This window comes from Denticeps clupeoides, chromosome 8 (assembly GCF_900700375.1).
Source record: "Denticeps clupeoides chromosome 8, fDenClu1.1, whole genome shotgun sequence".
In the NCBI taxonomy this organism is placed as follows: domain Eukaryota; kingdom Metazoa; phylum Chordata; class Actinopteri; order Clupeiformes; family Denticipitidae; genus Denticeps; species Denticeps clupeoides.
The window spans coordinates 17193027-17219474 of record NC_041714.1 but is presented as its reverse complement, the minus strand read 5'-3'; the positions used below and the strand labels follow the sequence as shown (position 1 = coordinate 17219474).

Below are 26448 nucleotides of genomic sequence, written 5' to 3'. Positions count from 1 at the left end.
TTTTCACAGCTGTTCGTCAACCATAATTCGGACCTCTGCCAGACCTCAATCAAACCAAGGTTGTAACTTGATTAGGTTGTAATTATGATTAATGATTATGAATATATATTCTACTTAAATATCGATATTGCCCATTGCCCATTTTTGAAAAATTGGAAATTTTTGGTGGAGCCCATTACAAACAGAACTTGACTAAGAAACTGGTAGTAACTTTACATATATAGCAGTTATTGGCTACATTAATTTAAGAATTTATGAAATGATTGGAAAGATATTATCTGGATAAATGGGTTTGGACTGCCAGTCATGAAAGATGAAGTGGTCTTTTACCTTTACTCAATATTTTGTCGATGCACCTATGGCAGCTATTTTTTTTTTAAAATGATGCCACAAGCATGGCACACCTATCCATGGCCTGTTTCACCCATTGTTCTTTGCAGCAGCTCTCAAGCTCCATCAGATAAGATGGGAAGCATCAGTGCACAGGGGCACTCGTGGGAGTGGTGGTCTAGCGGCTAAGGCAGTGGTGGCCCCACACACTGCTACTTTTTAATGGCTTTCCACTGCTCACCAATGGTGATGGGTTAATAAGATCTCTCCACAGATGTTCGATCGGATTCAAGTCTGGGCTGTGGCTGGGCCACTCAAGGACATTCACAGATTTGTCCTGAAGCCACTCCTTTGATATCTTTGAAAGATGAATGGTTGCCCCAGTCTAAGTTCAATAGTGTTCTGGAGCACTCTATCCTGACTAGTGAAAAACATTGGGCTGGTGATACCAGTGCCTGGTTTCCTCCAAACCTGGCATTCATACCAAAGACTTCAATCTTTGTCTCCGGAGAACACCGGAGAATTTTGTTTCTCATGGTCTGAGAGTCTTTCAGGTGCCTTTTACTAAGGAGTGGCTTCTGTCTGGCCACGCTCCCATACAGATAGACACCATATGATGGATTGCTGCAGAGATGGTTGTCATTCTAGAAGGTTCTCCTCTGTCCACAGCTGTGAGAGAGTGACCCTTGGGTTCTTGGTCACCTCCCTGACTAAGGCTCTTCTCCCCCGATCACTCGATTCAGATGGCCAGCCAGCTCTAGGAACATTCCTGGTGGTTTTAAACATTTTCCATTCACAGATGATGGAGGCCACTGTGCTCATTGGTACCTTCAAAGCAGCAGAAACTTTTCTGTAACCTTCCCCAGATTCATACCTAGAGACAATCCTGTCTCAGAGGTCTACAGACAATTTCTTTGACTTCATGCTTGGTTTGTGCTCTGACATGAACTGTGGACTGTGGGACGTTACATAGGTAGGTGTGTGTCTTTCTAATTCATGACCAATCAACTGTTTTTTTCTACAGGTGGAATCCAATTAAACTGCAGAAACATCTCAAGGATGATCGGGGGAAACAGGATGCACTTGGGCTCAATTTAGAGCTTTGTGGCAAAGGCTGTGAATACTTATGTACATGTGCTTTTATTAGTATTTTTATTACTTTTAATAAATTAGACAAAACTTCAAGTAAACCTTTTTCATGTTGTCATAATGGGGTGTTGTGTGTAGAATTCTGAGGGGAAAATTTAATCCATTTTGGAGTAAGGCTGTAACATTACAAAATGTGGAAAAAGTGATGCGGTTTGAATTCTTTCTAGATGCACTATATGTGTGTGTGTGTGTGTGTGTTTAAAGCCTCTTCTGCATTACTCTTATTAAAAATAATTATTACAGAAAACTACCTGACATATTTACAGCAGATCAGACAGACGTCCTGCGGTCACTTCAGCCATCAGCTCTGTAACATCACACTGCAGTGGCCTGTAGCCAAAACAGAAGGTGACAGACATTTCAATCTGCCAAAATTCTGCAGCGTGACATGGCGTGTTACTGCAAGATGGAAACCCGAGCGTAGCTGAGATAACATCCATCCTGGGGACTGACAGAGCTGGTCATTCTGCAGAGTGCATAACATTCAGCCAGAGAAGAACTTATGAACTCTGCACGGTTAAAAAAAATCCCATCACCGGTCAACCCTTTAAACCCACCTGAACATGTTGGATCGGTTTCTAAATTCAGGATTGGGGAAGGTATATCCAGGCCAGATATTACACCTTGAGGTGAAGTGTGTATCTTTGTCTATTTTTACTCAAAAATAAGTGAAAGTTTTGCTGAAGGTAAAGTAACAAAGTAGCTGCTTTTAATGTTTTTGGTTTTTAATGTTATTTTGTTGTTTGAACTGTGCATTTACAGAACATAATACCTGTGAACTGAGAATATGATGTGCTGAAAATCATAAAGAGTGCTGATAAAATAAGTAATGTTGGAGTCTATGGCTCTAATCAGTACAATACTATTTGATAGTGTATTCTTTTAAAAGTATTTTGATGTCCTTTAGCTTTATTCTTCAAAAAATGCTATTTCCTCAATTATTATATAACATTAAGCAAACATATTAAATACAGCTATTTAAAGTAGAATTAAAATAATGTGCAGAAAGCATTTTTAGTTATGCAGACTTCATAAAAAGAAAGTCGAACATGGATTTTTGGTATAGACACAATTTTGTACAGTTTTTTAGTGCATCCCATCCGACACTTTTTACCGAATCAGCATGTGGACATTGACTCTTGCTTCAAATTGGAGAACAATGGAATCCAGATTTACTTCTGTGATGCTCCTGTATTTCTCTCTGGATGTGCATGTTGAGTTGTTTCTCATTTAAGATCATTTGGCGGAAAATTCATTGTTTCTGGACGTCCGATGTTTCACATCACTTGAGTAGGAACAGTACAGCATTAGAACTGGGAACAGTACATCATTAGAGTTTTAAAATTCCTTCATAAAAGTAAACCCAGAGCCTCTGCTGCTGACACTAAGGGAGGAGGGAGAGGTTCCGGTCCAACTTTGATTTATATTGCTACAACTACAGTCACTAAAGAACCTGCTGTAGAATCTGCTGGGTTTGAAGACACCTTTATCTGATTGAAGCAGTAACATGATAAAAAATGTGAACTGCATGGGTGTCTCTTTATAAAACAGTGTTAAAACACTGTGGTGGCTATCCCACATCTATCAAAAGTCTAAAGAAAATATTGAAATATTAAAGAAATGGGGATATGTATAAAGAGTGCTTTGGTCATTATGTTTTGCCGTCATCATAAGGTCACCATCCATTTCTCATGCTTTCTTTACCCAGAAAATATCCCACCCCCCATCTAAAACATTATTTCCACCGACCGGCATGGCTTAAAACCGTGTGAAGTATTGCAGTTGCTCAGTGATTGGATGTAAAAATTAGCACAAATGTATTTTTTTACGTCCGTCACACAAGACTCTGAAGAACCAGTGGGTTCAAAAACACAGACATGACTTCTTCTCCCCCTCAACTTCTATAGGCCGCTCTCCTCCTCATCCCGCCTCTCTCCTCCTTATTAGCATTTAAAGCTACAGATATACCAAAATGGCCCATCCTTGGGAAATCTCATTGTGGGACTGGCTCAAAGAGGCTGTAATTCTGTACCAATTTCAAATACAGTATTAGGAGACCACCAAGACCGATATAAAAGTAATTAAAAAAACAATACATTTCAGGAAACCTTTAAAATGCTATCAGGAGTTCCCCCACCAAATAGACCTCTACCATGAATCCATTTCACATTATTTATCGGCCAGAAATTAACACAGAGATTAACTGCTGGCTGCTATAATTACTGCACATGCATGTTCAGAAAGTGAGGTTTTTGTTTATGGATACAAACATATGCTTTATGATCAATTGATTGGACAGGTCTTTAAGAGAGCTTAGAATCCAAAGTTTATATTGAAGCGGTGCCTTGGTGGCCTAGCGGGTAAGGAGGTGGACCCATAATTGTAAGGTTGCCAGTTCAAATCACGAGCCACCAAAGTGCCACTGAGTTGTGTGCACCATGTGCTGTGCTACACAATGCCAATCACTTTCTCTTCAGCTGTGTGTATATGAGACTAAATTTAGAGACTAAATTGACATGAATGATTATAGTGGTAAGAATTCACATGTCCCAAAAGGTCCCTCAGTTCTTGAAATTGTAAGCATTTTATACAAAATACAATATCACAGTAATAACTATTGAACATGCAGAGTATAGTTTGAAGACAACAGGCGAATCATGTGCTTCACCATGTTCTCAACCTGCAACCTGACATGCCGATAAATCCATTAAACAACAGATAAGACCTAAAGAAACCTGGACTACTGATCCCATATTTTCATTCCATCCCTGAGCTGCTTTCATGTGTGCTTCTCTGTATTCATGTTGCGTCCTACCTGGGAAGTGGGACTTCAGAACTCGAAATGAGTGTTTACAGAGGCTTTCCTCAGTCCCCAGTCCTTGTTGGACGCAGCAGTATACTGTCCCAGTGGTGCCGTATTTGTGTTTTGTGCCACCCAGTTTGTCTTGTTTGTTATGCACTTGGGCCTCGCGTCTGTTTTTAATGGAACCCACGATGACAGTCACAGCACTGCTGTTGTAAATATCTAATGGTTCTGCAAGACGAATGAAACGCAAAGCAGTCCGATGATTCCACAATTTTAATTAATCATTTGGTATAGAATATCTCGTACACTTTTTTTTTTTTTTTCAATTCCACAAGCGAAGTAATGTAGTGGACAGCTGAAGGAGTTCGTTCCCTCCCCTCACCCCAACAGCCGATTGCCCGTTAAGTCCTTAAAAGTCATTTCGGCGTAAAGAATCATTTTCAATGGTACCCTCTGTCTTCTCCAATTACGCACACATTCAGACGAAGCCGCAGTAAACGCCACTTCCAGTTGCACACAAGTGCAAGCCTATCCCAGAAAAGCTCCTCCCTCATCGGCAAGCTTCAATCTCAATCAATTTTTATTGCAGTCATTAATCACCCTTGCAATATTTTGATATTAATTTGTGGTTTACCATACAGTAATGGGCAATGGTAAAATAAATTAAAGCCATGATCCAAAAAATACAAAAATAATAAGACCTTTTTTTGTATATGCAGAGAAGTAGTGGTAGAGTACTGACAGTTTGCTCATAGCACTAGTTTATGGACAATTATTAGGAGTTCTTTCTGAGGATTGGATTAGCTAGGTTGGAATCTAGATAAAAATATATTTATGTATATATATATAACATTATCGAAAATGCAATATAGCTTTGTATAACATGGTAACGTAATATAACATCGGATTCCGAAGTAAAAAAAACAAACCAAAAAAAAAAAAAAAATCATGCTTTTTTTGAAGCCTACTTTCTACACCTGTTTGCGGGAACAGTAATGAAGCATGACGCCCCATGCTCCCATGTTAAAATGGTGTGGGGTTGGGGTCTAGCACATTCCCTGCACAAGCAGTATTTGTGTTGCCAACTGAGGATTCGTCAAACAAAATATGTACCCCCTGTTGCCATTTACATACATTTCCATAGTTTAATGCTCCCCGTAAATAACGTGTACTGTACATTTTGTCTTCTTTAGAACATAAGCGGTGTGTCATAAATGTTGTAAGATGTGTAGCGGCTGAGGTGACGCTTGGCATGGGCTACATGAGGCTGCAACAGGAAAAGCTTCGGGAGTTTCCCCATAATTCCACAAAAAACGTTCAAGATTGTTTGGACGTAAGAAAAAAAAAAGGTTACAACGTATACACATAATCAGGATTACCCAAGAGTCACATGACCCTGTGATGGGCGGCAACACGATAAAGATCATATTTAAATGGTTGCTGAGAGTGATGTCAGAGATCAGATTCCATCGGCTCCGCCTCCACTCTGAGGACTGCCTACTGTTTTATACTGTGTTCGTCAGGCACTCCCCCAGCAAATAGTCCTCTTGACCCAATCCCAAAGCAGGGCAGTGTTAACAGTCAGTATGTGAAGCTACAGCTGCATGAAATACATGGACGGAGGGGCGGAGCTATCAGTTGAGATGGATCGTCGGTTGAGATGGACCATTCATCTTGCTTGGTTTACATCGAATAGGAAGTGAGCACTGAGCACACACGTACACCCAACACTGCACAGATGAGGTGAATTTCAACACTTCTCCGCTGACAGTCTTCAGCATTGTGCAAACATTTAGCTCGTATCCTCTCCTCAATGACAATAGATTCTCAGTCAGCCACCGTATCTCGGAATGTAGTAAATAGGCCCCGCCTACTCTGTTACTCTCCGAATGAAGATCAGGAAGGTTGTTGCACCTAAATCACATTTTGCACATAGTGTCAACAGAGGATTTGAAATCCATACGAAATGATTTGTGAGAGAAAGATTGATGGAGGAGCAGAGGGAATCTTGTACAGGTCAAGTGGGAACAGATATTTTTTTTTTTTTTTTTTTACAAATTTTCATCACGGTCCATGTGGGCAGATCAAAAGTCAAGTGGCTACAACCATCCTGCTGTGCAGTGCAGGCTGGTCAGCATGCCGCAGTGCAGCAGAGTAACCACCAGGAGCAGCAGAGAGCCGATGGGAGGTGACAGAAGCACGGATGAGTTTCTGGAGATGGAATTCGAGGGGTTGGCGTTCTCAATTTGTGGATCCTGAAAGACAAAAACAAGTGTGTGCGTCAGTCTACATATACAATATTATTGGGATTTAAGTTATTTTTGGACAAATATGAAGCATTAAATCTGCTGCTAAAAAGTAATGACATTTAGAAATGAAGTGAAAGTGAAGTGAAAGTGATTAGTTGTCACATGTGACACACCACAGCACAGCACAGAGTGAAATGTGGTCTCTGCTTTTAACCCATCACCCTTGGTGAGCAGTTGGCAGCTGTAAAACCCCCATGGGGAGCAGTGTGTGGGGATGGTACTTTGCTCAGTGGCACCTCAGTGGCACCTTGGCGGTTCGGAAATCAAAAAGGCAACCTTCCGATTACCCACTAGGCCACCACTGCCCCGTGATGGTTTCTGGTCCAACTCAATTCCTGTATCTGTTTAAAATAATATCAAGTTGATCAAAAATTATCAGCAATAATTCGTCTTGAGTTCCAATGGAATGCTGTGTTCACTAATGCATGTTTGTCACTTTAAAAGATTCGTTCATTATTGATCAAATGATCTTAGTAGACCTGAAAATATTGCAGTGATTAAAAAAGCAATAAAACTGTCCAGATTCAGACTAGTAAAGTATCTAGTGCATCAGCAAATCTGGGATCAGCTGCCTCATTAATTCTAACTATGGCTTTGACTATTTCTTATTCATTTTGTAATATCTTCCATGTATTTCATGGAAAACAAAGACATTTCTAAATTCCCCCCAACTTTTAAACGGTACTGTGGAAGAGGCTGTAGATTACAGCAATCTTAGGCAACTAAAAAACATAATTTCAACAGGTTTAAAATTTGTTTAAAATCCAGTTAAAATCAGTATTATCCCTGTTTTTGTTCAGTAATGCAGGTGTTTTAAAAATAAATGACAGAATCTTAGCATATTAGTAAAACATAACAAAATTATTAGTTTCATTGAAGGATTACCTTACAAAATAATTAAAATTCATATGTTTCCAGAATATTATTTTCTTTTCATTACAACCTTGTTAATATGTAACTGAACATGGAATTAAATGAAAACTTTTAACCTTTGAAGGATTTGAAGTGTGACAGACTCGGACAAAAATTCAGGCTGGTTATTTGACTATCTACCAGTTAAGTAGTTATCCAGTGGACTTTAAATAGTTGGTCTTGATTTTTGATCAGTATATTAAAGAGGAGGACAGAGGCAGAGAAAGGACGAGAAAGATAGTGGCCTATAGAAGTGAGGGGGCATTCGTGGAAATGACGTCATCAATACCACAACGTTTGGCGCCCCCTCCAAACAAGAACTAATATTCCTTCCAGCAAATTCTTCACCAAATCAGGATCTTGCTATCTACCTGAACAACTCTCAGATCTCAGAGTTACTTTTTTAGGGGAGGGGGTGGAAAATTCTCTGCGTGGAAAAAGCATGAGAAACGGGAAGTAAACTTTCCTCTTATGACGCCATAAGGAGACAAATTCCAGATCCGACCGTCTGAGCTGCTGCTCTCTGCGAAGCAGAATGACCAAAGCGCTCTTTACACCTATCACCATTTCTAACCACTGCAGGACCATAGACAGGCGAATGGAACTTGTATTAATGTTAAATAATCTCACAGTAAAGTAACATTTTCATAACAGGGGACCTTCAAGAATATGGAGTAAAGACACGGGTTAAACCTGATTTCTAACGAATACATCACCATTAAAATGACTATTTTTATGGCACTGCATTTGTGGCATGGGTTAGACATTTTTTCTTAATTTATAAAATGTTGTGCTGTCATAAATCAGCGTACCAAAAACATCCGCATCTAACATTTCAAAAATAAAAAAAAAATATGCAAAAATGCAAACTTCAGCTGTGAAAAAGCGGCAGCTTTCTTTAGAGATGAAAAAGCTCTTTAAAGCCGTAATGAAATGTTAAAGTGAAAAGGGGTCGTCGTTTGTTTTTTTTCTCATGCTGTTTGGACCTGCCACTACCTCACTAAATGTCACTCTGCAGCGCAACACAGCATTTATTATGTATACTGACATTTACTGAACTTTAAAAGGCAAAAGATAAGCAACACTCGCATTTCGGCTCAGCCGACTCCAAAGAGCGCCGGTGCATTAGGGCAGACGTGACCTCCGCAGGTCTGTTCAAGGTCACCAGTCACTTTTCACAAGGAGCGCGGAGGTCATCAATCATTACAGCCCACTCTGTCTCCGGTTATTATACTGCTCTTTGATACAGAACTGTGAGGCAGACTAATTATTTCCAAATAAACACATTAGAGTTCAGGACAGAGCAGGACACGTGATCGCTTTCTTTTTATTCCATACGCATTTTTTCACCCATAATATATGAACCATGTAAATATGCAATCCATTCTATGAAACTATCACTGACTGTAGTAAGTAATAATCAAATAACCATACAGACTAGAGGTGGTCAGGTTTGGTTATCATGTTTTTATAGGTAATTGAATTAATGAATTGGGATGTTTTAGATAAAATGTGTTAAGTTAGGACAAGAACAGTAGAACATTTGCTCACATGTAATTAATATTTGCATTTACATTTATTGCATTCATCAGATGCCCTTATCCAGAGCGATTTACAATCAATAGTTACAGGGACAGTATGACTTGCTCAGGTGTCCAATGTTAATACGTGGGGTAACCTGCCTTATTTACATTATGTCAATGCTAAAATATTAGCATTAGATGTGACAGATTCCTTTAATTTTTTAAGTAGCCAGTGTTCACTTTTTACAGTGCAGGTCCTGACCCTAGTAAACATGGTCAGCAAAAACAGAGGGTACAATTGGAGCAGCAACATTTATAAGTACAGGGCTCGTTTGCTAGTCTATTTATGACCTTACACACATGAAAAATCCCCATGCTTAGAGCATAGTGCCAGTTTGAAAATAGTGCCCAGAGTCTAAAGTCTCATTGGAAGATGGACTCATGAACTGCAAAATCTGTGCTCTATGGATGCTAATTCCACAATAATTAAACAGAGGACTTACCACACACAACCGACCATCTATTGTAGCATTGGACTTCAATTTCTGAGCCTGAAGAAAAGAAGAAGAAAGAGAAAGATGCTGAATGCCAAAATGAAATATAAAAAGCCATTCTGAATTAGAACTCTGGGGTGGCTTCTCCGCTCTGTTTATGTGCTATTAAAGTCCCTGAGAGATGTGAAATGTGGGGGCTCTCTCCGCACCATGAGTGGTTTCAGGATGAGGTGTGCCACGAGCCGCAATAAAACCCAGAGCCGGGCCACACTTTGAAGACTGAATTGCTTGAGTGCACTTCTCCAGATGCACAGGAGTTCTCCGCCAAACATCTTTTCATCACTCGCCATGTCCATTTATTTATTACACACATCAAACGGAGGGGCAGGAGCCGCCCAAAATAACGGCGCACGGTAAAACGTCATCTTATCTGACAGCAGCTTCTCACCACGGCTTTAGATGCCAAAGCCCCCTTTTTTAGTGGGGGGGATTTGGGGGTATTCCTGGTCTCCTGGTTATTTCTTGTTAAGAAGCTTTAAAACACAATGGGCCAGAATGAGTTCTGTAATCAGTGCTGTTTCCTGTACATGTTGGTAAAAACGTGTGGTTTAACCGTGAGGTCATTATACAAATGAAATAAGTGACGGTTAGTCATCGTGGCGGGTCGTGGCCATTAATGGGGTTTTCTCGGCCTCATGCGGACGCCGACGCCTTGGTCTGAGCAGAAAACGGCCACAGGCCTCGGTTCTCCTGTGTTTACTTGCCTACGCCAGGAAATGAAATTTATGGAAATGAAGCTGTGTGAGGTTCTCCCATCCTGCTGTTCAGAAACGACAAAGGTCTTTCCACGTTCGGAGTGGTGAGATGGACCGAGTCACGCACCCATCTGCTTAAACAGTACAGGGCCCGGTTCAAGTCCAAACCTGTGGGATTTGAGGAATTTGGGGCTCTTTTGTATATTACTACATTAACCCCCACCCTTTAACCAGTTAAGATCAACTGATCTTAATTAAAGATCGGTCCTCTAGACTCCAGAGTGTCTTCCACTGCAGATCTATGATCAATACTGACCGAGTCAATAATCAAATCAGATTCCACTACAGATGGATCCTGTAGAGGTAGGAACCTGCAGCGTAACTTTTCTGTGAATTTAAACGAATAGTCCTGCGCACACAATGACGTCTCCTTCACTGTCTACTGAAGACCAAAATGGGAGTAAACTATTTTTTTTTATTGAGCCACATTAATATGAATATTTGTCACAGTTCCGTTGTTATTTAAGGGTAGTTGCAAAATTTCTCACTCTCCCATAGTTGTGATTTGTTTTTGCAGAGAGGGTTTCATGGACAATGCAGAATGCATGAATGTTTACACAGATTTTCCCACTTTTAAACTAAAATTCCAAAAGCTGATATTGGTCACAATAATGTTAAACAACAAATAAAACAAGTATATTCTAAAAATTAAGTAATTAGGACTCTAAATCAATTAAAAAGTTTTATAATACTTTTAAATATTACAGGAACAAGGGTGGGAAAGAGTCTCAGTATGTAACAGTATGCTCACATGTATTTTTAACGCCAGCCAATCAAATCAATTTCTGCTATTTTCCCAAATTAGTTGGCCAGTCTGTTGAGTTAACTACAGGTTAAGCAACTACATTTCCGCTCACCTGCTCCCTGCATGGGAGGTACGCAGATGCACTTAAATATCTTTTTCCTAAGCTGTATGTACAGTGCATTGAAAAAGTATTCATACCCCTTGAACTTTTGCACATTTTGGGATGGCGCATCTGAAAAACGAATCTGAAAAGTGTGGCCTGCATCTGTATTCAGCCCCCATGTGTCTATGTACTTTGTTGAACCACCATTTTTGTGGCAATTACTGCTGCATGTATTTTGGTGTTTGTCTAGTGGCTGCAATGTTTGCAGGTTCTTCTGTGCAAAACATCTCCAGCTCAGTCAGATTGATCATTTGTATGCCAGTCTTGTCCTTTTGCTGTTTCACCAGTTTTGCTTGAGTTGCGTCCTTTAGTTTTTGCGGGTCAGATGACGGCCGGGTCCCGCGAGTGTGTCTCTGACAGCTGGACTCCCTCACCGGACATTACTGATGGAGAGGAGCTGATATCATGACACACACTCTCATTAACTCGGCCCTGGCAAGCTGCGGCACACCCTCATTATCCCTCAATAACTGCGTGAGGGTGTGTGTGTCAGCTTTTTTACCAGATGAAGACTGGTGGAATTAGATGGCAGCTGAACTTGGAACATCAGAGAAAGACTGTGTGGAACAGATGCGTTAGGAGTGAATGATAGTTAACTTTGCATTAACTGTCAAACACTGACACCAGCGGGGCTCCGCCTCCTCCCTGGGTGAAGCTCCAGTCTTGATGCAGTATATTGCTGAGACAAAATCAACCATTTGCAAGTATCAAAAACACTTCATTGAATGCCTTGTGGCGAGTGAAAGCCCCACCAGGGCGATTATAATTCAAGCCCACGGAAATAAATATTTCCTAGATTCCCCTCCTCTGTGGTATTAATGAATAAATAAGGACTAAACTATCATTTATATTTATGATTTCTCTTTAGAGAGAAGAGAATGTGCTTCTTCAATGTCCATGTCGTTTCTAAGGGACAGTAAGACTCTGGTAAACAGCCAAACACTTCAAAAGGTTTTACCTCAAAATGTAACATAAATATGGCAAATATTTAATATTTAAATAAACTATTATGTGTTGTTTGATTTATTGATTTGTTTATTTATAGTAAGTAACATCTTTATCGTACATTGTATAGTTTTTGTGTGTGGGTGCCCTTTAACAATGCCATAAAGATTATCTTTATTAAGTGTGCTTAGTGTTTGTATGAAATGGCAATGATCAAAGGGTCATCAGAATACTTGTTAGTGTTTCTCGTAAGTTAACATTGTAAGTTATTATTTCACTGCAGAATTTTGGCTAAATGTGCTGCTGGCTATTAAATGACTGACCTGTGAAACAAAAGTTTCTGACTGGTTTCCTTCTGTAATAAATGAATAGTGCCAAGGGTTTCATGCTGAACAGGAGGATGTTCAGGACGCCTCACCTGCAGGCTGCTGCAGAAGTTGTAAAGGGTGTTGTCTGCCTGGTTGAGGTGGTTGGTGTTCGCTGCGGCATCCAAAGAGTTGGGGGAGCGGTCCCTGGCTCTCTGGGATGGGGTGGTGATGGAGGTAGTTGTCTGCACTGGGGGCATGGGCTGCCATACGCCCACATCTGTGCCATTGCCAAAGGCCTGTATGGCATTGCCTGCGGGTTAAAGCAGAATATGAATTACCCACATTTTTTCTACCTCTATAAACTACCATGAACTAACACTTTTTATGTGAAAAAGTGATATTTTACAAGTTGAGCTTTATTGTCATTTCATATATACATGTTAGATAGTACATAGTGAAACGAAATAACGTTTCTCCGGAACCTGGTGCTACATGTAACATTTGAACGATTACATACTGACAAAATGCATGTGTGTGACACAGAAAAACGGGGTTACATAAAGTGCAAACAGGGGACGCAGGCAGGGGACACAGACACACACTGCTCACTAAGGGTGATTGGTTAAAAGCAGAGGACACATTTTGTTGTGTGCACTGTGTGCTGTGCTATGTGTATCACAATGACAATCACTTCACTTTCACAAAATGCAACACCAGTACATGTTAAAAATGGTGTTAACCAACTAAAAAAAATGGAAGATTCTTGAGATGTCAAGTTCACAATTATGGGACAGAGAAATCCGGGAAACACTATGCCTACACTCATGGCTTTTTTGTTGAGGTGGCTTTTTTAACGGCTGCATTAGCGCACCTGGTGGGGTTTTGTTGCATGGCGGCGAGGCAGGGTTATCTGGCAGAGCATCTCACCGGCCTCCAATATTACGGCTATTTCTCCCTGAGTCACTGAGTCCATTTAAAAATCCAGCCTACACTTAGAAAGATTAGAATAAAATGCTCCAATATTTAAAATTATGTCAGCTCACTGAGGGTGTCACAAAACCTTAAGGAGTGTCATGGTGGAATTAAATTAGAGTAGATCTTCCTGTTTGTGGCTTGAAATGTTGATTTGTCAGCATTGACAGGTGGGGTCCTGTCTTAGCTAATATAGGCCATATTTTCCTGCAACTAGAGAAGACTTATGGGTGGGTTTAGTTGTTTTTTTGGCGGCCTGTCAAAATGTTACTTTTAGTCTAGTTTTCGTGTCCAGCTGTTATTTTAGTTTGTATTCATCTTTATCACGTCCATACTGATTTTAGTCTAGTCAAGTTTCAGTCAACTAGAGGTCTGAGCATTTTGGTCATATTTTAGTCGGAATTATCCATTACTATTTTGGTCTCGTTTTAGTCAATGAAAACCGATGACATTTTAATCTTTTCCGCTTCATTTTAAAGAACACAGCATCATTCCATTGGACCTCTACATTTATGCAGATATTGCATTCATTAACAGCCATTTCCATATACCACTGCCATTTAAAATATTAACAATATCTGGACAGAAAATCATTTATTTTAATGAATATTTCAAAATAACCCAACATTTTTTTACAGGAGAGAATTTTTAGGTTAAGTATGTTATATATATTCTGCAGTCCTCACAAGTTATGTGCTTTTCCTGCCAATTATCAATTAGTAAAATATTCCAGATTGCAGATTTTCATGTTCAACATGAGATGTCAGCAGCCGCTGCTTTGAACTTTTAACCTCTGATCTAAAACAATTTTGATTTGTTCCATTTGAACCATAGTGATAAAATTTATGATGCAGACAAAAAAAAAAATTCAGCCAGCGTTTTGCCAGTATTGTAATAAAACACACATCCAAATGTGTGTGAAAATGCACTTCCTTAACCTTGAATCTGATTCATTCCTCTGATGTTCAACACGTGCAAACAGTGGAAATGTTACATGAAACAGTACTGCCTGACATTTCCTATCAGTCAAACATGAAGACTCCTCGGAAATGTGAAGTTGGTTCTGAAAGACTCCAGGTTAACGATTAACGTGCCATTTGAGACAATGCTTTCCATTCCGGTCCCACTCGATTATTTCCATTTCAGCCCCTCTATCTGTATAAAGGTCACTTTCCACTGACACACCGGGTCCATGGCCAATCTGTACCACACAAACATGTTTGATCTTGCTCTGACATAAAGGAACACATGAACACCGCTGACTGCATGAAATATGCTCTGCGCCGTTATCATTATCAACGCCGAGACACCGGCTTGTGAACTAGCGCCAAACTGCCTGCCCATTTTCATTATCTGATTTCCTTGCCTGTTAAACCAGGGTGCAGCAGACACTCTGATGCACCTTCAAAGTCCATCTTTTAGTACAGTAATCAGATCTTCACGCATTACACAGTTTTTAGGACCATAAAAATCAATATTGGACGTTCCTGTTTCACAGATGTTGACCGGACTACGACCTCTACACTACACTTTTACTGGTAAAAAAAACCCCCTCAGTATTAAAAATGTGTTCCAATATTGATATTACCAGTGATATTACGCCTTCTTATCTAGAGCGAATTACAATCAGTAGTTACAGGGACAGCCCCGCTAAAGACACGCCGGGTTAAGTGTCTTGCTCAGGGCAGTGGGGTTTCGAACCTGTGACTTTGTGGTCTGCTGGTTGGCCTCCACACCCACTGTGTATAATTAAAAAAAAAAAAGTCAGCCTAACAGATTATCGTTAGCCGTTTAATCATTACCAGTTAGCCAATAGCAACAATAGCTGTTTTACATTTACATTTACATTTACAGCATTTATCAGACGCCCTTATACAGAGCGACTTACAATCAGTAGTTACAGGGACAGTCTCCCTGGAGCAACTTAAGGTTAAGTGTCTTGCTCAGGGACACAATGGTAGTAAGTGGGATTTGAACCCGGGTCTTCTGGTTCACAGGCGAGTGTCTTACCCACTAGGCTACTACCACCTGTTTTCATTACAGTAGTGGCTAATAAAAAAAACAATAGCATCAGTTAACAATAGCATTGTTAATTAAAAAATGTTTGTCCTTGTTGGTAAATGGTTATATGGAAGGTCTTTAGCACCAGGTGAGCTATTAGGGTTGTATATTGGGGTTCCTTGTGGTTTGAAGCTCTGTATTTATTTAGCGGCCTGTGGTGTTTGTCCAAGTCGACACTAGCCAAGACTAATTCTGGTTCCTCCTCCAGCTTTCAGTGTTCTGCTCCTGTAGCTCCATGTTCCGTGGAGCTGAAATCTTGGACAGCGGTAGGAGCTCCAGCCCTCCTTTGTTCTCTCTTCTGATACCATGAAGGGGCTTGCCTGGCCCATTAAATACCCCCAAGCCCCCTCCCCTCTTTGATCAAAGAGGTGATTCTATAACGAATCTCGATGGATCAGATGGGAGGTCTGAACTTTTCTCCCCTTGTTGTGATGTTCTCCCAGTGTTTGTGCTCCGCCTCCACAGTACTGAACTGGATAAACGTGGCTGTTTTCGTGTGACTCAAAAAGGCAACACCCACAGAACTACAACATTCCATGTGAGCTGGTGCGGGTCAGAATCATGTTTTCCAAGAAATCCTTAAAAATTCCTACTGAAGAATACAGGGGCAGGTGACATTTCTCCTTTGCTATAATGTTCAAATGAATGCCAGTGTCAATGTCACGCTCAGTTAATACCAAAATTCAGAATATGGCTGACAACATGTCTGTTTAACAGCTGTAGGATTTTTTGTACTTTGGAAAAATCCGGCTGTTCTGCTTACCCATTTGGTGCCCAGATTTGAAGTCCCCTTAGGGGACTACACAGTGTGTGTGTGTGTGTGTGTGTGTGTATGTGTAGAGATGATTTCCTTCAACCTGTAAACTTGGCTGCTGCAGGGTTTTTCATTATGTCATTAAGTCCCACAGTGGGACCACGCACACATTGCTGCATGTTTGAACGTTTTTGAACGTGGGTCTTCAGCGATTGTGGGAGGGGCCTATAATTACCACGAGGCACTGCGTGAGGAGAGACGCCACTGGGCTTGGCTGCGGCACATCTGGCCACATTCGCTGATCTCGCCCGAGACGGGGCGGCGGAAATCGGAGCTCAGCTAAACAAAAACATTCATACATGCGAACACGTACGTAGAATGGAGAGAGGGTTCATGGACATTCATGGAAAGCTGGAGTGCTCAGTGACTTACGCAGACAGGCGTTGTCGGTGAAGAGTTCGCTGAAACGATCGCACTCTTCTTTGCTGTTGCCGCTGTTGCTGCAGTCGCAGTAGGGCGAGACGCTGATGTGGGACGTCCGCAGGTAGTTGGGGGTCATCACTGTACCTAAGAGCCAAAAACATTACATTACAGTTGGCTGACACTTCTATCCAGAGTACATTTACATTTACATTTACAGCATTTATCAGACGCCCTTATCCAGAGCGACTTACAATCAGTAGTTACAGGGACAAAATGGTAGTACGTGGATTTGAACCTGGGTCTCCTGGTGTGTTACCCACTAGGCTACTACCACCAGTAGGGCAGTCCGTTGTAAGTCCCTAATTCACAAAACTTTCTCTTTCTCATCCCATTCCCTCAATTACAGCGTTTACAGCATTTACATTCCCTCATTTACTCTCATCATGTAAACAGGTAGCTGGACCTGAAAAGTAGCTGGTTCCTTTGCAAAATGAGCACTGACACTTAGCACTATCAACAGAGGAACATCATTCCAATGCGACCGAATGTGTGTGAATGGCGAGCCTGTGTGTTCTCCGAAAGGCGACAGATCTCTTGCTGCTTTGAAAAGAACAAGCCCTGATGAAGACGAGTTCCCTCCGAGGGCCTTGTTTCCCGTCTCCATCCAGTCCTCGCGCACCGAGAAAATGTTTTGGGCGGATTTCCAAAGCAAGCAGGAGATAAAGCGCGCTCTGGTTCTTCTCCGCCACGAGAGTAAATAGCCGCACTCCGCCGCTGCTCTGTCTGCCGCGCCGCTCAGCAAATGCATTGTTCTTCCAGTGGCACACACCCAGGCGTGCTGCCTCAGCTTTTGGGGATGGATGAGAGTGTTTGCATTCAGCGCTGGGAAGCTTCAGAGGGGGAAAATTGAAAAAGAAAGGGTTCTCAGCGGGTGGAGGAAGAATCCATCTCTATTCCTGGGTCTTTCTGTATATCTGTAAGGTTCCGGCGTCTCCTGCATTTCTCCCTGCACTGTGTCTTTATCCCTCCTCTCTGTATGGAACAAAACACAATGACCGGTGATAACGGCCCACATCGAAATTACACCAACAGTCAGCGTGGTGAGGTTCACGCCAATGATGCTGGCTGAACGGTTGCTTAAATCCCCGGCAGACAGCAAAGAGCATAAAAATAAATAAATAAATCAATAAAATTCTCATGGGAAAAAAATGGTCGTGTTAGACGTGCAGCCCACCAGCAGGGGTGCTAGACCAGGTTTTTACCATCATGCTGACCGGCCCACATGGATTAGTTGAGATGACCTGGGACAACCTGAAGCACTGACGAGAATCAAGTGAGCTCAGAAGCCGTTGTTGACTTACCGATGAGTCCGGAATAGGCCAGCAGGCAGTCGGCATAGCTCTCCTTCAGACAACCGGAGAGGGAGCGAGGTTCTGGCTGGCAGTTGGTGAGGAAGTCAGCAAGTCGTGACCTGAAAGAGAAGATCCTGCGACTCAGTGTTGTCCTTCTCTCACAAAAGTATCTTAATTCATGTTTTTCCCACCTACTATACCGCAGTGGGAACAACTGGTATTGGAATAAAATTAAAAAATCCCATCATTTGCATACTTGCCCAAAAACAAATGTTCACTTCGCAGTGCAAACCACACAAATGCCCGCCCACGCACACCCAAACGTGACATGAGAACCAGAGTGTGTGTTCCTGAGCTAACAAGAAAAGAGGAGAAACCGAATTAATGGCATTCTGCGAGCCTCCTGACATATGGCATGGGATTGGCAGAGCCTTGCGGTTGTCAATCCATCTCCACAAACTCGCAGGCTCTCCCATTACCGAGCCTTCTTCAGAGCAGGCACCCTGACGAGGGGCTAAAACAACAGAGAGTGGCAGGGAGACAGACGAAGATAGTGACGGGCGGGCAGACAGACAGAAGCACAGATGTTTTAGGGCGTATTTATGTATATTTATTGGATAAAGTGACTCCAGAAAGAAAGAGAGAGAGGAAAAAAGAAACAGATAGAGATGAAAGGACGCAGTTTCGCGCTGAGGGGGGAGGTGGAAGAGTTGAAAGTGAAATCTCCAGGAGGCTTCTTAAATGAACTCCATTTCTTAGCATTAACGTCTCGGTTTTGTTTTTTGGTTGTAATTCCCAGCATGCACGGCTGCAGAGACGCCCGCGCCCACCAGCAGCAGATGTGGCTGTAGGAGTCTGGTCATTAGCACGCCGCGCTCCCATAGAGGTACTCCTGGCACTATTCATCCTGAAGACGTCTACAAGGCCATAATGCCAATAAAGAGTGGCAAACGAAGGCCTAACAAGCAGTTTAGAGAGCTTTGAGGTGGGCGAGCAGCGGCGCGCCTGGAACCCGGGGCGGCTGCCTTATTGCTCGACTCCAATAATCTCGCTGATGGTGTTGGTGGTGCTGCTTGCGGTTCGGCTTTAATAGCCCCTCTTCATTTCCTTGCTGATGGCTGATTGGCTGCTTCCAAGGTGAAAATAACATCAGCCCAGCCTCCCAATTACAGAGCCTTGCCTGAAGCCGGGAAGATCGACATCTCAAGAGGTGTCAACTCACACTTTTGCTGGTTGCTGACGAGACATGTGACACTGTGTCGCCATGGAGAAGTGACATTTAGAGAGGACGTTCTAGTTAATAGTAAACCGCATCTTACATGATCATAACTTTACGACAAAAAGTGCCTAACCCAACAAGGCATAGACGGTTGTAAATCTGCGAAGGCATGCTGTACTTCTTGGATTGGATTTGTTTTTCCTGATTCACCAGGCCTTCTCTGCATGGTCCAGTTCTGGGGTGGTAGCAGACTCGTGGGTAACCAAAAGACCACAAAGTCACAGGTTCAAACCCCACTTACTACAATTGTATCCCTGAGCAAGACACTTAACCCTGGAATGCTAGAGATGCTACAGCCCAGCAGTCCTGCCATCATCAGTCATGATGTCCTTATGCTTCCCCATTTTCTCAGCTTCCAACATGTAAGCTTTAAGGAACATTTGAATTTCCATTCATTTCAGGCATAAAGTAACCAACCCACTTCCAGGTATCTCTGTAAGATGATCAGTGATATTCACTTCACATGTCACCTTCAAAATGTTTGGGTGAACACCTAATGGAAGTATTCTTCAGTGCAGCATGAAATGTTAAAATGGCTCAATTATCCTTAGGTTGCGCGAGAAGAGCTGATCACTTTCCAGCGGTCTTTAACACCGCCTAATTCGCCTAATTAGGGCCTTGCCATGCAGTAAGCCGCGGGCTAATGAGTTCGACTAGCCACTGATTGGAGTTCAGACGTTGGGAAACCAGCACTCAGGTGCCGCGATCACTCTGATGTGCAGCATCCGATTTCCTCTTCAGAACCCGAGCAGGACCAGTGGGAACCAGGTGTTCACGGTGTTCTGCAGCCTGGGGAATTTTCATTACTGCTGCATGGGACAGTGATGAGGCGATGAGACTTTTTAGAGGGGATTTTAGTCAGGCTTTTTACAGCGAACGGCACAGTAGCCTAGTGGGTGACACACTCGCCTATGAACCAGAAGACCCAGGTTCAAACCTCACTTATAACCATTGTGTCCCAGAGCAAGACCCTAAACCTTGAGTGTCTCCAGGGGGACTGGACATTTGCTTGTACATTGTTTGATGTTTGTCCTTTTAGATGTTAATTTACTGTGGATTACCTTCGATGGTCAAGAACTGTATTGCAGGGGGTTCCCACGTAAAGAACGGAGGAATATTGTTGGTCAGTAGTGACAGTATAGGGGACTTGTCCCATATAGTGAAGGTGACTGCAGTGTTGTCGTGCATGGAAAATACTGCCACCAGCACTTAGAACAGTTGTGATGTTACGTTTCCGAAAATTAGGCAAGATGATTGAAAATATCACAATGTACAATTGCATCAAATCCCACAAAATCAGCAATCTGAAAATCCTGAAAAATTGAAGGACTGTTTAGTGTAACCTCAACACGGTTGGTATCTCTGATGTAGGTGCTGGGTGATTATACAACCGCAATCAGTGATCGTGATAAAATTCAGGCCGATTATGATTATCAGCTTTTTGCATGTTTTCTCAGATTACACATGGAAGAAATGTGTGCAAGATCTTTTCCTGCACCACTGTCTGGTATTGTTAATTTATCTTGATAAACGCATCCACAGCCAGGTCCAAAGGGGCCGGCCACTCAGAAGTAAAGGGTCAGCATCGCACATAAAAATAATTGGACTCAATTGTGATTCGTTCCTTTGTTGCAGGCCATCAATCCTGACTGATACTGCCTCATGCCGACTCGTGTGCCCCCCAGGCCTCGGCCATGACAGCCTGTTAATTTGCTTTATTTGTTAATAGAATATTGGTCTTTTCTCTGGTGTCATCAGGTCTCCGTCCAGATTTAATTCCCAATTGCTTTGTCTGAAGTTACCGATGGTCCTTCTCTACAAGTCATTTGCATTTCGTTGTTCCGGCTTGCCATTGTATTAAGCGAACATAAACAACGGTGAACGTCTCAGTTACGGCTGCCCCGGGTTTGCAGATTAACACGCTGAACTTTTCTCCACCAACCTGCAGATGTAGTTGGTCTTGCAGCTGGCCTGCAGCGCCAGACAGTTGGGCTTCTCTTTGTCCTCGTAGGAGCAGACGGGAACGATGGTCTGGCGGCGCCGCTCGGAACAGGCTGCCTGGTCTCCGGCCGGGCAGGAGCAAAAGAGCATGGCGTAGCTGTGCTTGGGCGGCACCTTGTCGAAGAACTGGCGGAGCGCCTTGTGGCACTTGCGCTTGTTGCAGACCTCGGCGGTGGAGACGCGGCTGGTGCACGGGCTGATGTAGGCCGAGCGGTACTTCTTGCACGTGTCGTTCAGGTTGCACGCCTTCGCCGCGTTCAGGCAGTTGTTCTCTCTGGTCAGGGCAGGTTCGCCTGAAGAGAAAAAGAAGCATCAAAGACCACTGCTTAATTACTGGATGATGTTTTCTTAACGTTTTTGGCCGTATTTTCCCCCATGCGCAGCAAGGTCACAACATTTTCAGTACATGTGGAAGGTGTTCACAGAGCATCGCTTTTTCCACATTTTGTTATGTTACAACCTTATTCCGAAATTGATTAAATTCGTTTTAATCCAATTTTACACACAACACACTATAATGACAAAAAAATAAAAAAGTTACTTGAGGTTTTGGCAAAATTTATTAATAATAAAAAACTCCAACCTCATTGAGCTTGAGAAGTGCTGCAATGAAGAATGGACTAAACTGGCCAAGGATGGTTGTGCCAAGCTTGTGGCATCCTATTCAAAAAGACTTGAGGATGTAATTGCAGCAAAGTATTGAGAAAAGGCTGTGGATACTTATGTACATGTGATTTCTCAGAACCTGAAGTACCCGGCAGTAGAGCGTCCTGAGACCATTCATGTGTGGGGCTGCTTCTCATCCAAGGCAGTGGGCTCACTCACAATTTTGCCTAAAAACACCGCCATGAATAAAGAATGGTAGAAGTCAGAAGAGCTTGGTGAAGATCAACGCCTTTTCCAGCATGATGCCAAAAGGCCAAAGTGACAAATTTGGGTCCGTGGCCAGGAAACTCCCCGGACCTTAATCCAAATGAAAACTTGTAGTCAATCCTCAAGAGGCGGGTGGGCAAACAAAACCCCCAAAATTCTAACAAATTTCAAACACTGATTATGAAGGAATGGGTTGCCGTTAGTCAGGATTTGGCACAGAAGTTGATTGACAGCACGTCAGGGCGAATTGCAGAGGTCTTACAAAAAAGGGGCCAACGCTGCAAATATTGATTCTTTGCATAAACTTGATGCAACTGTCAATAAAAGCCTTTGAAACATATAAAATGCTTGCAATTGCACTTAAATACATTACAGAAACAACTGGCAAAAAGATCCAAAAACACTGAAGCAGCAAAGCAGAAAACCGGTATTTCTGTCATTCAAAACATTTGGCCACAACTGTGTATTATGCATTTACTTATGCCTGCAACTTATCTGTATCTTGGGGAGGAGGCACCAATGCATCCAATGCAACCTCTTTTCAAACCAAACACAAATAAAGTGACACATGGTGTTTTTCACATCTAGGACATATCGAGCGTGTGGATCACATCCTAAAGAGGGGTTGCATTATGAAAGTACACAACTGGAGGTTTAGACCTTTAGACCTTTTACAGGCCTTAAAAATGTCATTTTTATTTCTAGTGAAGTCTTGCTGTGGTCTTAAATATAAAAAAAATAAACAGAGCTCTTGTGACATTGTATTATTATGGGTATAAATCTTCAAAAACCACCCTGACTTTTATTGAAATTGAAGTGATTGTTATTGTGAAGCACAGAGCACGGTGACACAACAAAATGTGTCCTCTGCATTTTAACCCAGCAACCTTGGTGAGCAGTGGGCAGCCGTGACAGGCGCCCGGGGAGCAGTGTGTGGGGACGGTGATTTGCTCAGTGGCGGCTCGGCAACCTTCTGATTACGGGTCCATTTCCCTACCTGCTAGGCCACCACTGCCCCTCACTTCACCTCACTGATAAAAATACCTTCACCCCGACAATGGCCATGTCTGGGTGGCTCCACCTCTTAACAATTATTGCCAGTTATTTACTATCCTGCAATAACTCCAAGCCACCAGATTTGGGAACTGTTCTAAACAAAGTTTAAAATGGCATAAGTGAGTAATTTCATGCACCCTGCTTCCGAGTCCAATAAGATGAATTCAAGCCTTCTGATGGGTGAACTAATGAATGTAACATTAGTGAACACTCGGCCCTTTAATTGTAGTTCCCTGAAACTCCTCGTCAATTTGCCGACAATTTGAACAACCATCCTTTATTTTAGTCACTCGTTCCTAAGACCCTCAAAGCAAATCAAACAGCCGCGCTCCGTGGCGAGCCGGCGGCGCCATCAAAGAACCCCGTCGCCGCACACCACTCAGCTGTTGCCGCCCGCTAATGGCCAACTTCCTTACGGGTTCAGCCATTAATTACTATTTCTGCAGACCGATTTTTATTCTTCTTTAAATGAGAAGGGAGCAAAACCAGCATTTTTGCCTTAATGAGAGCCAATTAAAACAGAGACAATTTAGCGGCGTGCTCCCCTCTCTGCTGTGCGTGTTTTGCAGTTGTGTTAATAAGATGTTATTTTGCAAAAAGAGGCAAACCTCAAAGAGCTGACGACCCGAACGCGCGCCTTTGTCTTTCACCGCGAGCGCATGTCGGCTGTGGTTAAAGAGGCCGAGGAGCTTGTGGTCTCCTTTGTTAGTTCAGGTGGAGCAGGAGCTGCTAAAGGGCAGGAGGACGGGAGCAGAGGCTTCACGGCACAGGCTGCAGAGTCTCAGGGAGCGTCTGCTCTTTTCCAAAGGTTATGGGTGTCCCGACTGTCACCCGGCGGCAAAAGGTGAGTAGGACAGAGAGAGAGAGAGAGAGAGAGAGAGAGGAACAATGGTGCGCGTCCAATTCCTGCACAGGAAATAAACTCTACTGACAATAGCATACACATACACACGCAACCATACAACAGAGGGAGTGTGTGACATGCCCTGGGTCAGGCTGGTGCCAAACTGCCATCTGATTCATCTGGACATTTAGTTGAGATAAGCTGATTGAGGTACAGGACACACAACACACACACGCACACAGAGACACAAAAAACACATACAATAAAAATCTTTTCACCATATATACATTCATGTGTGTGTGTGACTGTTTAGGAACTGGGTTAACTGTGTGTGTGTGTGTGTGTGTGTGCTCATGGCTGTGTGTATTCATCTGGATCATTTGCTCATGCAGCTGTCTGCTCCTGCAGTGCATGAGTGTGTGTTTTTCTACAGCGTGCAGAGAGTGTGTGTCTCAGTGTCTGAGAGCGTGTGTGCCGATAGATGCCGGAGCACGATGGGGACTCATGGTCTGAGTGTGCGTGTCTGTGAGTGTGTATGTGTGTCAGCTTGAGAGTGTGTGTGTGTATAGGCACATCTGCTCCTGTTAAGTGGCTGGCAGATGGATCAGTCACCTCTCCCTGCCCCGCCCCCCATCTACATCTCCCATGCTGCCTCATGTTCACTCACACACACACGCAAATACAAAACCTAGCGTCACACCACAATCAACATTTTGAGGAATTATGGGAAGGCACACAAACAAGTCCCCCAATCAAACCTCAAACCAGGACGCGTCCTCGTAGAGAGCAGCTTTGGATAAAAGCACCTGATGCTACGATCCAAGACAACTCGAGTAGAAACACAGTTTCTCCAGCACTAAACTCCAGCACAACACACGCCCTCCTGATAAGTCTTAATAGGGTCTATTTGACGGAAGCACACAGGCAGGAAGTGAAGGTGCCAGATGGTTTCAGGAAGACCTGGAAACTGGGCCTCGGATCTTCAAAGAAACACAGGAAAACACAGCAGGCTTAATTGGGCAAAATGTCTGCTATTCAGACCTGAAAAAGAAAAAAAAACTCGACACAGGTTATTTTTTCCCTCGCATTTAATACAACACTTTGGATTTAAAACATCAGGGCGCAGGAGCTGTTAGCAAAAGAAGGCCGAAAATAAATCCTCCTGCAGCCGAACACATACGACTTGTGAAGTGCTTATGATTACTCAGAATTTATAACGCCGTTACTGGCAAGGGCTTGGACAGGTTTATATTGGCACGTGAGTTATGAAATGTTACGCTACGATTACTATTTGCTCTTAAAAAACATGTCCAGCTTTCATGACAGAACACCTTTTACATCAGGACAAACATGGGTAGTACAGAAATCTAGACTAAACTAAGAATAAATCTAAAAAAAGAACAAAAAAAAACAAAAATTGGTTCTACTATATTGATCTACTATAAAACTAAAAAACATTTTTTTTCTATAGTCAATATATTTTTCATAAATAATACATGGCAATTGGTTTGAGCATTTGCTCCATAACACAATAATCTGTAAATTATATAACTTTTTGATCTGACTTTGATGTCTCCTTCATTTCTTTACTTCCTTGTTTATGGGTTTGAATTGACCAGTTCTATTCAGTCCAGACCCATGAACATCATCTCTCTACTGTCTTGTCATGATGGTAGATTTTTATATTTTGCACTCATTGCATCACCATCTACGACTGTAAAAATGAAAAGTAGCTTCTATTTCAGTACTGGACACTCGTTTAAGACACTGTAGACCAGAAGAGTAAAAAAATAAATAAATAAAAATAAAATCCTTCTGAAATCTTGCACAACATCCCAGAAGCGTTTTTTTCTACATAAAGAGAAAGCGAAGTGTGTGTTGTCTCAAGGCTGTTCTCAGAGCGGATCAATCAACACTTCTGCTTACAGGCCGAACCTGCGTTATACCGGCGCCCCTTTAGAAAAACGATGGAATCCATTTCTCCTTTTAATGTTCCGTGTATGTTACTATTAGTATTGAATGTTTCCGAATTTTGTTAAAATGCTAAAAAATGGAAAAAAAAAAAACATGATTAACATTTTCACAGGTGCAGAAGACAGACACACACACACACCCACACACATTCCTGCTGCAGGGTGGGCCAGGGCCATCTGCTCCTGTGCCGCTCCTGTCCCTGGTGGCTCTGGTTTCCCATTCAGACCCCAAATTGATTACTGTCGCCTGTTTCCTACAGTCCCCATGCCTAATTTTCAATTACGCCGAGACTCCAGCGGCAGCGGCGTCATCCTCTTCCCCCCGTCCGTGGATGGCGGACACAATGACGGACGGGGAGGG

At 42.5% G+C, this 26448-nt stretch overlaps 1 protein-coding gene across 1 annotated transcript in view; it reads right to left on the bottom strand.

Moving 5' to 3' along the window:
- Positions 1 to 6270: 6270 nt before the first annotated feature.
- gfra1a (gdnf family receptor alpha 1a) overlaps positions 6271 to 26448 on the bottom strand; it is a 63756-nt gene continuing 43578 nt past the window's right edge. The window contains exons 4-9 of the mRNA XM_028988948.1: positions 21283 to 21634; positions 18071 to 18180; positions 16719 to 16853; positions 12610 to 12809; positions 9533 to 9580; positions 6271 to 6540 (exon numbers count right to left, since the gene is read on the bottom strand). Of these exons, the coding sequence (XP_028844781.1) occupies positions 6385 to 6540; positions 9533 to 9580; positions 12610 to 12809; positions 16719 to 16853; positions 18071 to 18180; positions 21283 to 21634 (1001 nt within the window). The 3' untranslated portion in view covers positions 6271 to 6384. The remainder of the gene's footprint in view (positions 6541 to 9532; positions 9581 to 12609; positions 12810 to 16718; positions 16854 to 18070; positions 18181 to 21282; positions 21635 to 26448) is intronic.